Source organism: Barbus barbus, assembly GCF_936440315.1.
Source record: "Barbus barbus genome assembly, chromosome: 30".
Lineage (NCBI taxonomy): Eukaryota > Metazoa > Chordata > Actinopteri > Cypriniformes > Cyprinidae > Barbus > Barbus barbus.
In genome coordinates, this window is record NC_136758.1 from 24,113,014 (window position 1) to 24,126,825 (window position 13,812).

At 35.1% G+C, this 13,812-nt stretch overlaps 2 protein-coding genes across 3 annotated transcripts in view; one reads left to right on the forward strand and one right to left on the reverse strand.

The window, feature by feature from the left end:
- Positions 1–1,069: 1,069 nt before the first annotated feature.
- On the reverse strand, positions 1,070–5,687 carry LOC306850091 (dimethyladenosine transferase 2, mitochondrial-like). Of its 2 annotated transcripts, none has more exons than XM_079385531.1 (9): positions 5,596–5,687; positions 4,406–4,874; positions 4,236–4,327; positions 3,040–3,193; positions 2,758–2,906; positions 2,560–2,649; positions 2,377–2,439; positions 1,902–2,053; positions 1,070–1,782 (listed from the first exon to the last, which is right to left on the reverse strand). In XM_079385531.1, exons 2-9 carry the CDS (start codon positions 4,851–4,853, stop codon positions 1,596–1,598), a joined length of 1,335 nt encoding a protein of 444 aa, XP_079241657.1. In that variant the 5' UTR covers positions 4,854–4,874; positions 5,596–5,687; the 3' UTR covers positions 1,070–1,595. The 2 variants fall into 2 exon arrangements, with proteins under 2 accessions (XP_079241657.1, XP_079241658.1); XM_079385532.1 differs by having other exon boundaries at positions 5,485–5,601.
- Positions 5,688–5,957: 270 nt separating this feature from the next.
- The window catches only part of smyd3 (SET and MYND domain containing 3), a 153,319-nt gene continuing 145,464 nt past the window's right edge, over positions 5,958–13,812 (forward strand). Inside the window, exon 1 of the mRNA XM_079385370.1 lies at positions 5,958–6,183. Within this exon, the coding sequence (XP_079241496.1) occupies positions 6,029–6,183 (155 nt within the window). The 5' untranslated portion in view covers positions 5,958–6,028. The remainder of the gene's footprint in view (positions 6,184–13,812) is intronic.

A 13,812-nucleotide genomic window follows, 5' to 3' on the forward strand; every position in this document is an offset into this window, starting at 1 on the left:
GACAGATAGACAGACAGATATAGATAGACAGATATAGATAGACAGATATAGATAGACAGACAGATATAGACAGACAGATATAGATAGACAGATAGATATAGATAGATAGACAGACCGACAGACGGAGAGATAGATAGATAGACAGACAGACAGACAGAGAGATAGATAGACAGATATAGATAGACAGATATAGATAGACAGATATAGATAGACAGACAGATAGACAGACAGACAGACAGACAGAGAGATAGATATAGACAGACAGACAGACAGATAGACATAGATAGACAGACAGACAGATAGACAGACAGACAGACAGATAGATAGCCAGAGAGATAGATAGATATAGACAGACAGACAGATAGACAGAGAGAGATAGATATAGACAGACAGACAGATAGATAGACAGACAGACAGACAGATAGATAGATAGACAGACAGACAGACAGAGAGATAGATAGATAGACAGACAGACCGATAGACAGACAGACAGATATAGATAGACAGATATAGATAGACAGACAGATATAGATAAACAGATATAGATAGACAGACAGATAGACAGATATAGATAGACAGACAGACAGACAGACAGAGAGATAGATAGATAGACAGACAGACAGACAGACAGACCGATAGACAGACAGACAGATATAGATAGACAGACAGATATAGATAGACAGACATAGACAGATATAGATAGACAGACAGACAGAGAGATAGATATAGACAGACAGACAGATAGACATAGATAGACAGACAGACAGATAGATAGACAGACAGACAGACAGATAGATAGACAGATAGATATAGACAGACAGACAGATAGATATAGATAGATAGACAGACAGACAGACAGAGAGATAGATAGAGAGACAGATAGATATAGACAGACAGACAGATAGATATAGATAGATAGACAGACAGACCGATAGATAGACAGAGAGACAGATAGATATAGACAGACAGACAGACAGATAGACATAGATAGACAGACAGACAGACAGATATAGATAGACAGACAGACAGACGGATACTATTTTCATTATTTCAATACCAATCAATTCTTACATTTATGTAGTCATTTATTTGTTGTTTATTACAAATTCATATATTTAAATACAACAAACATTCAAAAAATGACAAAAACAAGGAAACAAACAAAAAGTCATTTTGTACATTATTAATGGGTTTGGTAATGTAATCTTTAGAATTACAAATAGTTGTTTTATTCCTGTAATGTTCAAATGTGCTATTTCCTACTTACTATCAGATATCAGCAGGTATTTGGTGTACTTGTAGTACACACTTAATGGTTCATGGCAACAATACCTCGGCAGTCAACGATCAACCAAATTGACTGATGAAACCAGCTCCTCCAGTCCACATTTTATGACTAAATACAACTTTATCAAAATGTAAAGTCCTTCATAGACAAGTCTGTCTAAATAGGCTATTAGCAATCATTAAGGATTTGGGTTTCTTTAAGCAATACAGTGTTTTTCCTTCTTTAGCTCTCTCTTCCATATAAAACAAGCTCTTTTGTTTTTCATCCATGATTAGCTCTGCATGTCTGTATGTGTTTCATTTCAGTGTTATAAGTGACCAGTGTTTGTGGTTTCCAGCGTCTCCTCATAAAGCCAGCTCTCAGTGAAGTTTCCAGACTGCTCCATTAGCTCAAACAGACGCTTGAACTCATCAGGGTAAACGTCGCCTGTCATTGTGTCGTCAAGGAAGCCGAGCTTTGAAATGAGCTCTGATCCACTGCCGGGACTCCATGAGCTTTGGAAAACAGGATACAAAAGGAAAGTATGAATACAGCCGCTCTTACATAGATTTAGTGCGGTTTGTTCACTCCGAAATTCTAGTTTCAAAATACAGGTCGGAGTCCATAAACTTACTTAATTTGTTCAATCAATCTGCTTTTCCTTTTGGCAAGGCATTGTTTCAGCATCACAACCAGAGTGCTGCCGTTCAAGGGGGTCAGGTGAGAGTTAAACAAGTCCTCACGTGGAGTTATCCGCACCAAGCAAAGGTTATCATTCTGGGATTGCTGTGGAGGAAAAATGAAAAACTTGGGAGTTTCTCAGCTCATTTTTTTATAGTTAACATAACCTGCAATTAAACGAGTGGGTGATCAATCTGACTTTATTCATTGGGAAAATGAGTTGTCTGGCTCAGCCCATGATTCAGACCAGTGACTCACAGATCAATTCAGACTGATTTACTAATGATTTCAAGTTATTCATTAAGAAGAACTGCGATCAAATTCATTCGACAGAAGGATGTGATGACACAGTGCTTCTCCTGAACCACTAATACAATATAAACAGATGCTGAATCTTAAAGTGATAGTACTCGTGTGCCAAAACTTACAGTGTTCTTTGAGGAGGGCCTTCCAGTCTTCTTGGTTACAGTTAAAAAGGATGACAAAGGCTCCTGGTAATGAAGCAGCAGAAATTCACAAATACAGTACATGCACAAACACACCAAGCATTAACTGATAACTATTCCCAGAAAAAAGGTAACAATGCATAAATAATGATAAAAATGTCTCACCTCATGCAGTAACTCAATATCACAGGCCATCTGCCAGAGAACACTGAAAGCTTGGTAGTTCTTATAATCTCTTGGACGGGTCACTAGTTTCTGAAAGATAAATAAATCATAATTCATACTTGGATCCAGCTTGAAAGCTCAAACTCCTGCTACTTATATAGCTTAAACCTTCTCGTAGACTGAGACATGCAAACTCACGGTGTATTCTTTCTGGCTGATGAACATGATCAACTCCACACGTCCGTAGCGGAAAATGGAGCAGCGCTCAAACAGGTTGTAAATCAGCTTCCACAGTATGTTCTTCACATTTCTTTGTGAGAAGATCCCCACAATTTTGACTGGGACATCTGCTCAAGAAATGGAAAGAAAGAAAAAACATTTACACATTTATTCCTTGCTTAAATGGCTCGTTTACTCACCCTTATGTTATTGTCCTTCTTTCTTCCCTCCCACAATAATCTGAATGTTTAGGGGACTAACCTGCTGACCAAGGAACCTCGGAGATGGCAAGGTCAGAGAAGAGCTTCTCGGAGTACATGGCGGGAGGTTTCATGCTGCCGTGGCCGATGGGATCCAGTTTGAAGAAGTCACAATGAACCACATCCAGCTGTCCTTCCAGTTTGCTCTCCAGGTCCTTTTAAGATCAAAGGTTATTTTAGAGGTGTGCTGTTTTTTTCATTAATATCTATTGCGGTTACATTGACATTGATGTTCTTCATAATTAAGTAAAGGTAAACAGTTGGGAGGAGTTTGGATCAGTATATTAGATCAGTGCATTAGGTCTAAAAGCAATTGTTCACCCAAAAATAAAAATCTGCTGAAAATGTACTCACCCTCAAGCCATCCAAGATGGAGATGAATTTGTTTATTCGTCAGAAAAATTCTGGATACATTTAGCATTACATAACTTCCTCTGCAGTTAATGGATGCCGTCAGAATGAAAGTCCAAATAGCGTTAAAAACAATGACTTGCGAAATGAAAAGCTGCATGTTTGTAAGAAACAGATTCATCATTAAGATGTTTTTAAACCCTTTCTTCTGGCCAAAATACCAGTTCGTAATCCATAATAATGCTTCCTCTAATAAACCACACTTAATCAGTGTATATTTTTCTCCTGATTTAGATGAGATGACTTTTTCATTGGAGAAAGCAATATTACGGACAGTAGCGATTTTAGCTGGAAGCAACAGCTTGAAGTTAAAACTTCTTATTTAAACGAACATGAAGCTTTTTACTTCCTGAGATATTAATGGACTGCAGTCGCGTGGCTTATTGCGATGTTTTTTTATCAGCTGTTTGGACTCTCATTCTGACGGCACCCATTCACTGCAGAGGATCCATTGGTGAGCAAGTGATGTAATGCTAAATTTCTCCAAATCTGTTTTGATGAAGAAACAAACTCATCTACATCTTGGATAGCCTCAGGGTGAGTATTGAATAACTGTTGTAGTTTTTATAACAATTCAAAATATATTTACTTAATTCAGTAGGGAAATAAGTTCATTAACTTATTAACATAAAAATAAAAAAAAGTAGTAAAAAGACTGTGGATTGTCGTCCTGCCTGAAAAATACTGTGCAATATTTTTTGGCATATTGCCCACCTCTAGGTTATTTATTAGGGAAATAAAAACTGACAGTGAGCAGAATGAGAAGAGATCATTTCGGATGTCTACCTTCAGCTCAGGAAGGAAGTTTGTATCACTTTCAAGGGCAACAACTCTTTGAGCTCCACGGTTCAGCAGAGCACGTGTCAACACCCCAGGACCTGCGGACAGAGACAAAACCCACATTAATATTCATACAAATACTGATAGCATTCAATTATTAGTTGAGGAACACACACCTGGGTTACACTCAAATATAACAGTTTTCCCATCATCAATGTCTCCGGCTAGGTGGTCGGTCACGATTTGTGCGAGGGAAGGGTCTACGATGAACCGTCTCAGGTGTTTACAGGCCAGCGCTTTCTGTGTGTTCTCATCCACATCGCCCAAATCTAAAGGATCGTACCGGCAGAGGGGACGAAACTGACCCTGCAGGGGCACGGCGACAGCAGAGAGGTTCCTCTGAATGCCTCCTGAGGATGGAGGATGAATTCGCTCTGGCTTGCCCACCTGAGCCGGGGTTTTCCTTGACCCGGAGGGGAATGGGTCTAGAGAGTAAGTTCTCGCAGAGGTGGACAAAGTCCTGTGTTTAGTTAAAGGCAGAGTGCAGGGTGATGCAGATCTTGATGTTCCACACAGAGTTCTTAAAGTCAGGACAAAGAACCTACATCCTCCACATGCTGCCATGATGACCAACAAGCCTGAAGTCTGAAATCAAATAATATGCAATTATAATAGTGAGTCCAGACCTAACCAATTTGGTTTTTTACTGTAATATAGTTGCGCATATATATACACACACACACACACACACACACACACACAATTTTAACTGCATTCTGCCCAATACATAAACATTTTAAAGTTTCTTATGCAGGTTGAAACAGAAACCCTATGCGTTTTATACAACATGCATTATATAACATTAATAAATTATTTATAATATGCATTATAGGAAATTCAAAATATTATAGAGAACTACACAGGCTTCCAAAACCTTTTGACCTACGAACTTCCGTTTAAAACTCCAAGAAAATAATTTTATAGGAATTTGGATAGGAATTTGTAACAAATCAAATATTTTAGAGCTGAAAACCTAACGTTAAAAACCTGATGTTCCCAAGGTTTAAATGACTAGATAAGCATCAATTCAGCCATTTCACGTGGTTATACAAGTCAATTCTGATCAGACATTTTCTTTGCGTAATTACAATATTCTTTATTGAAAATAACTCTGTAAATGGCGTGGCTTAAATTCTTTAACTATTACATTACGTGCTATAATTCTGTCTATTCAGCTTGTACACCCTTAACTTACCCATGCTGCAATGGCAGCAAACGTACTCGTTAACTATCCGTCTCTCCTCATAAAATAAACACATGCAGATTATTGGCTACACATTTATAGATAATTTGAACACACACTAACCTCAAATAATACGGTTCGTGTCCACGGGATCTACATTAATGAAAGCTGTGACATTGAACCCCGCCTGTTGTTTGTTTCGCAATCCTATTGGTGAGGCGCACAACGCACGTCATGTTGCAGCGACGCGCCAACATACTATGCTGATCAAGAGTGCGTCAGTTTTGCGCATTCTCGAATGTATTGATATTATTATGTTGTGTGTTATACTAATATTATTATGTGCAGCAAGCATTCATATCAATAAAAACTAATTATACATAAATAAATAATTATGAAAAGATCTGATATGTGGTGAAATGGGTTGTAGAGAGCTTCGGATTTTTAATAACCTGCGCAGTGCCGTGTCAAGTTGACAGTCACGAATACAAACGGGCATTCATAAAGTGTATGTACTGTCGGCACATGGACGCTGAATTCGAGTGATGATATTGTTATGAATATGGAGAGGTTTGTCTGTGAGGTTAAAGGAAATGGTTTGCGTGCTCTGCCTGAAATCAAAGCAGGTGAGGTGATTCATTCATGCGAGCCGTATGCATTCTGCATAGCCAAGGATTTCTTGAAAACTGCCTGTCAAAGTTGTCTCAAGAGGTAAGAAACCATATTTGATGCTTAAATATATATTACAGAAATGCATATTGTATGCATTGTATATTGTTTTTGGATATAAGTTATAAGCTGCAGTGTTGGTTTTGGGCAATATATCATGCTGATATAGTACCTCTTTGATTTTATTATGGTATATTTTGTATATTTGTGCATTATTATTATGTTGTCATTCTGTCATCACTGTGGAGCTTTTGTCACCAAAACAAATTCCTCGTATATGTAAACATACCTGGCAATAAAGCTAATTCTGATTCTGGTACCATGTATGTAAATAGTATATGCACTGCAGTACCATGGTATATTTGTGGCAGTACTATTTTGTAAAGGTAAAAAGCAACAATAAGTCTGTCTGCATGCTTCTTTTTTCTTCTGTCGTTTTACTTATGATAATGCATTTGTGATATAAAATGAGTTTATGAGATGCCAGTGGATTCGTGGCCCTCCTGAGTGTGTTCTTTAGGGGGCGCTGTTGCTCTTTCTCTGATGTTGCTCATGTGTGTCCAACATTAGAGTGTTGTTTACCGAAGATAATCTATAGTGTAAAGACTTTACGCTTTTATGTTGGATAATAAAAATACCCCTTAACTAAAATTTTATATGTCTAGTGAAAATATGTCTAGTGCAGGCACACTATTTTTTACGAAGTAGTTTTCAGATGATTGCATTACATCTGCATTGTGTAACTAACTACCTCAGAGTCAGGACTAATTCACCAGTTTACTCAAGTTGCACCAACACTGACAGAACAGTTAAGCATCAATCCGCTCCAAGTTTTTATTCAAATACAGGCCAAATTCAAATATAAACCTCACTTTTCTACGTTGCGCATCAGAAAAACAAAGTTTGTTGTTGAGAGCATCTGTTGAGAGACTTTTCATCCCCTTCCGAAATATCACTGTCATAAGTCATTTTGTAAAAGGTTTCTTCTCGTGATCCGGCGGTCTGGCTTGTTTGTTGTCATCATTGCTATTCATTTCAGACACGTACTGTATTTTCATTTTCAGAGTGTAATTTTTCCTCTAGCCGAGCGGAAAGCGTGTGTAGGATGATGCTGTAATGAGATTGACGTTTCTAGCAGATGTGATGTGATTTAATTCACACCAGCTTTTCATGCCCTCTCTGTAGCCTGATCATTCCTGACACTTGATTAGAGTCTACAAAACTCTCAGATCTCATACTCCTGCATTGTGTCTGTCGAGGAAATCATACAGTAGACCTCAGCAGCCAGACAGTGCATAAGATTATTTCTGTTTTCCAGTGAAAACTGGCATCTGGGGTTCCATGAAGAACCTTACCATTGCAGAAAAGGTTCTTTATTGTGGAAAAAAGGTTCTTTAGATGATTTAAAATGTTCTTCACATTAAGAAAAAAATAGTTTACTAGAAGGTTCTTTCTGGAACCCAATCACTGTGGGGGAAAAAAACCCTTTAAGTTTTTGCACTATGGTTAAAAGTGTCTTTCAAATGCATAAATGTAAATGTTATAATATATGGGTACTACTAGGGTATGCTGGTGTGTACTAGGCTATTTTTATTCTCTTAAGTCTAAAGAGTCGAGAAAGACTCAGTGTGATTATCTCTAGATATTGCTCAGGTTCCTGTTTGGATGCAAGTCCATTGTATTTTTGTGTTTTATCATCCGCTGTCTAAAAGCTGTGCATCCAATCCCTTAGAAAGTTACATCTTTAGTGATGTTTAAAGTAATAGTTCACCCAAATTCACTCACTCTCAGGCCATCTGAGATGTAGATGAGTTTGTTTCTTTATTTGAAGAATTGTAGCATTACATCACTTGCTCACCAATGCATCCTCTGCAGTGAATGGGTGCCGTCAGAATGAGTCCACAAGTAATTCACATGACTCCAGTCCATCAATTCACATCTTGTGAAGTGAAAAGCTGCTTGTTTGTAAGAAACAAATTCATCATTAAGGCATTTTAACTTCAAACCATCGCTTCTGGCCGAAATACCAGTCCATAATCTATAAAAACGCTTCCTTCAGTTGAAAAAGTCCAGTTGTCCTTTCACATCAAAATCTACCAATATATTTGTTAAGAGCTGTTTTCGCATATAAAAAGTGCTTGATCTGTGCATATTTCTCTCCTGATTTAGATGAGACTGAGCAATATTATGGATAAAGGACTCATATTTTAGCTAGAAGCAACCATTTCAAATTAAAAACATCTTAATTATGGATTTGACTTCACAAGATGTTAATTGATGGACTGGAGTCATGTGATTACTTGTGGATTATTGTGATGTTTTTATCAGATGTTTAGACTCTCATTCTGACGGCACCCATTCACTGCAGAGGATCCATTGGTGAGCAAGTGATGTAATGTTAAATTTCTCCAAATCTGTTCAAATGAAGAAACAAACTCATCTACATCTTTGATGGCCTGAGGGTAAATTTTCAGCAAATTTTGGCTGAACTATTCCTTTAATTTACAATGAACCATATATGACGATATATGTATTTTCCACACTATTATAAGACTGTTTTCTTCTTTTGGAATTGATGTAGATTTTTCTTTGCTGCGCACATACATAAGCACATTATAGATATGTCAATTTCACAGATGTGTCAAACATACAAATAACAGATATATAATAAACAGATCTTTGTTTCAGACTGTGTGCTTTGGCTCCAAAGTATCTGGCACAGAACATCAAATATTTCTCATAGGTAATTTAAGTAGGCCTACTTTATTTATTAAAATATATAAACGAGGTTACGCTAATTCTCCCGTGCACATGTTTTTAGTGTCATGTTCTGGAGCTGAGTAAACACAGGCACTCTAAGGTATCCATTCTCGCCCTTTTTCTGGTTCTCTCCCTCCTGCTCTCTTTTATTCATCCATTCCCTGTCTAGGTATTAATTGCCATCTGCTTTTTGCCGTTTGGCTGGTCGGGGCGGCCGTTCATCATATTTCAGGTATGTCATTTTCCTGAGTCCCGCTCAATGCTTTTCTGAGCATGACCTTGTGGAGGGGATCTTTCCACTTGAGAGGGAGGGGAGAAAAGCAGACAAACAGGCTCGGAAGACAGTCATTTCTGGCCGGGGATTAGTGCTTCAGTCCTGCTGATAACCTGGCTCATCTATAGAGAGCCGTCTGCATGGACTCACCCAGGAGAACACTGGTGCTGAAAAGAAACGCCATGGAAACAGAACGTTAATAATCCGCTCAGAAGAGCTCTGTATTGTAATGGTCCCTGACTGCTGCTCTGAATAAACCCAAAGATGCTTGTGCTGTCGCAGAGCTCAAAGAACTTATTTTACAATATGTTCAGAAATGAGCACTTTAACACTTTACAGATGATGGTATCAGATTACTAAAATATACCATGAAAATAAGTTAGTAATAAGATTAACTATTTTGTAACAATAATGTTATATTCAAAATAATATTATGTAAAATAAAAGATTTCTTAATTTGACCATATTTAGCATCTTCATATAATTCTAATGAACATACTTGTATATCATTATATATTATGTCTATATATTTTTCAAAAATTTACAATACTCAAAATATTACCATTAAATGTTCAAAAAGTGTACATTAAATAATATATGAATGTATTTCACATTTTTTAAATATAATTTTCAAAATTACTATATAAAATAATGTCAATTGAACTATTTTCTGTCATATTTCAACATTTCAATTATTTCAATTATTATTAAATATTTGAAAATCATTCTTTTTACATAATGTTTGACATTTTACATATATTTCAATGTATTTCTTAATGCAATATTCAAAATGACTATTAAAAATAAAACATTTTAACGTATTATATTTATTAAATTAGCATATTAGTATTTATTTGTTGGTTGGTTGGTTTGTTTGTTTGCCTTATTAAAACTCATATCACCCACATGAGCACCCAGGGCTCGTTATGTACATGTGCTAACTATAGTATGCTGCAGCTCCAGCAGGGTTAATGTATGTATAAATTGTTAATGACATGAATGGGTTAAAGTAAAATATGACTCAATATTAATTTTACTGCTGAGATTCCCTCAGATGCATGACATTGATGTTGTGTTGTAGCATCATCCGTTCCTAATCATGATAGATTAAACTGCTCTTTTTATCCTATTCTGTTGAAAGCAACAGATGTAGACTTGTTCTCCTGGGCTTTATTTAGGAATAATGATGTCCATGACACCGCATACAGAGATTTTTTTTTTTTAGTAATACGAGTCATATGCATTTAGATGAATATTAATAACTGTGCACTGTAAAAGTTAATGTGGTATACCTGCTATAGAAGATGAATTTCTCAGGAACAGTTCTGGGACCTTTAGATGTAAAGACTTGTGCATGATCCCATGTTTGTAACAGGCTTCCAGTGCAAAACAATTAAAGCATATTTGCCATCGTCACTCTTGCAGCATGCATGTCGAGACAGTTACACCCTGTTGATGAAATGCAATATCTCTTGACCTTGGTTAAAGCCAAAGTAAACAGTGTGTAATGCATGACTGCTTCACTATTGAACTACTCATTTTCAATTACAGTAGCCGGGAGTCATGCTGAAATCTCAGCTGCAGTTCCGTTCAGCTGTGAAAAATGTGTTTTGTCGATACTCACATTAATTTTAAAGCATTTCAAAGTGCTGGAGGGCTGCAAAATGCATTTCAGAATGAATAATACATTTCTGTGAGTGCTGTAACAATTTTAACAGCTTCATAAAGTCATTTTATTGCTTGCTTCATATGATGATGATGATGATAATATTGTTTATTGTAAATAATAATAATATGTATTGTTGGTTATTATTATTATTATTATAAATCTCCACTGTTCTTTAATTTATTTTGTTATTATACATTTTAAAGCAGTACATACAGTATTTGTTATATTATACATTTTATTATATTTTAAATTATAATAATAATAACCATTATTATTGTTAGTGTTATTATTATTTTTTTATAAATTCTCCACTGTTCATTATTATTATTATTATTATTATTATAGTTTTAAATTATATTTCATATATATATGTGTATATGTATATATATATATATGGAATAATTAATATTTGTAATATTTAATTTACTAACAACAGCAATTGTATTATATTTATATTAAAAATATATGTATTTCTATATTAAAATACTTAAATATTTCTGTATTCTTATTTATATTTCAATGTTTAATATATGTATTTATAGTTCAAAGATAATTCTTTTCCATAGAGACTCTTGCTCAAAAACTAATCATTTGGGTTTGTTTATTTGAGAAACCAAGAGGGGCATTTTAGTAAATTAGGGCAACATCAAAGATGAGGGTAATTGCTACTCGCCTCTCTTGAATGTCTGTTTATTTCTAACGAGCACTAAGGACTGTGGGTGGAAGCATTAAGGAGTTGGTTAATGTGTTCCTCCCCGTCCCAGCGTGTGTCCAGTAGCCACAGGTCAGCAAATAAACAAACCATTACGATAAAGGACGACTGGAGGTGTGTTATGGAGTAATTAATGTTATGTTGGGTCTTAGGTCTTTAATGATATGGATTATGGGTTTTGCATGCACCTGCAGAAGACGCACACACACTATAAATCATAAAGAAATTCAAAGCTATGTTTTTATTCAAAGGCTCCTCATGTCTTATCAGTGAAATGGTTGTGTCTTATCGCACGCACCTTCCTGTGCTCTTTGATGCCCTGCTAATATGAGGCTATCAAAATAGTTGGTTCCATTTCAGATGTCACAGAAAATGTGTCTGTAAAGCGGAATTGAGCCATTTTTGCAGTGCAGGTCACTGGTCACCAGTTGCTTTGATGCTTCCGTCTGTGCCTGTTCTTTAAATCCACCATCTGTTCTCATGGAGCGATGCTCTTCCATTCTAGACCTCTCTTCCTGTACGAGCTGTGGACCAGCGGCGCCGTTTCTGTGATTAACTTCACTGATTTGTTCTGTGCATTTGTGTCAGCAAACATCTGTTCTTGAATCATTTATTACGGAATTATAAGGCAAACAAGCCGAAGGAAGTTTTTTGCATGTGCAGCGTTTGCGCTGTGGAGATCAGATGCAAATTCCTTCCATAAATTCATGAATATATAATTTATCTATGCATTAGCCATAACAGACAGGCCTGATGAAAAGCCAGCCGTGAAACGTGTGTAGCTGCTTCAATCTAAATGTAAGATTGATTAGAGGGCCGTAAACACAAAGCGTGGCATGAAAGCCAAACATGAAAGTTTAAAGCCCAGCTTGCTGATGCCAGTTTAATTCATAGAAACTTCATGTGGCAGAATAGTTTTTTTCCTCTTTACTAAACCTAGTTAAATCATCCCGAATCCTGCCTCTTGGACCTTTCCCGATCCCATCCCCCCCCTCTCTCTCCCACTCACTTCCTGTCAGATCTCCGCTGTTCTATCACTAAAATTTAATTAAATTATATTAAAAAACATTTTTTTTGGTTGATACTATAAGTTTTTATATATATATATATATATATATATATATATATATATATATATATATATATATATATATATATATATATATATATATATAAAAATAAAAATTATATAAGTGTGACCGATAACTGATGAATTGAACAGCAATTCAGATATTTCATAGATATATTTCATATTATTTAATAGATTTGTGCTTTTAATGCTACAAGTTAACGTTTCTTTTTTTTCCCCTCCACAAAGTACTTGTATTTTCTTAGTAGTTTTACCAAATAAAATGGTTAATAATTTTTTTTTTTTTAATAAAAATATAAGAAAATAGATAAATGAATAAATACATTTATCCAATAAATATTATTAAACATAGCCAGTTTATTGTCTCTAGAAAGCACTTAAATTTATGTTTATTCTGGGTATTTATTTATTTGCAGGAACAAAATGGCATAAAAAATGTAATAATCATTTAAATTTATTTAAATATTTATATGAATGTTTCAACCTAAATAATATAAATAAAAAATAAACCTAAATATTGTTAAAAAAAATATAACCTTTCTATTTTTAATAATATTAAGAAGTATTTATTTATTTATTTGCAGAGAAAATAAATGTAATCATCTGAATTTATCTAAATATATGAATTTGTCAATCTAAATAATATAAATTAAAAATAAACCTAAATATTGTTAAATAATTATTCAGAAGCTGGCTATTTTGTAACGATAAGTTAACGATAAGTTAATTAATTAATTAATATTAATATATTTATTTACCAGAAAAAAATATTTAAATAAATATATAAAGTAAAGATAATATAATAAACGCTTGTTTATTGGTTATCTTATGAAAGAGAAGAGAACCAATAAATATGATTAACCACAGCCAGTATTATTCTATTAATTTGTTTATTAAATATGTATATTTTCGTAGTAATAAAAATAATTTGTAGTTTCTGTCAATTAATTTTTATTATGAGTACCATATGGTGTCTAAATTGTACTGTAAGGCACATGGCACTATTTTGTGTTCATTCGACATACTTTCTGAAGTCTTGGAGAGTTTCTTTTCCTCTCTCAGGCAGATCAGGATAATGCCATCGATCTGCTCTTTTGTCGTGAATGACGTGTTGGATTACTTTCCAGAACCCCTTTTGAACTCAATTCAACAAGATGCAATAAGAG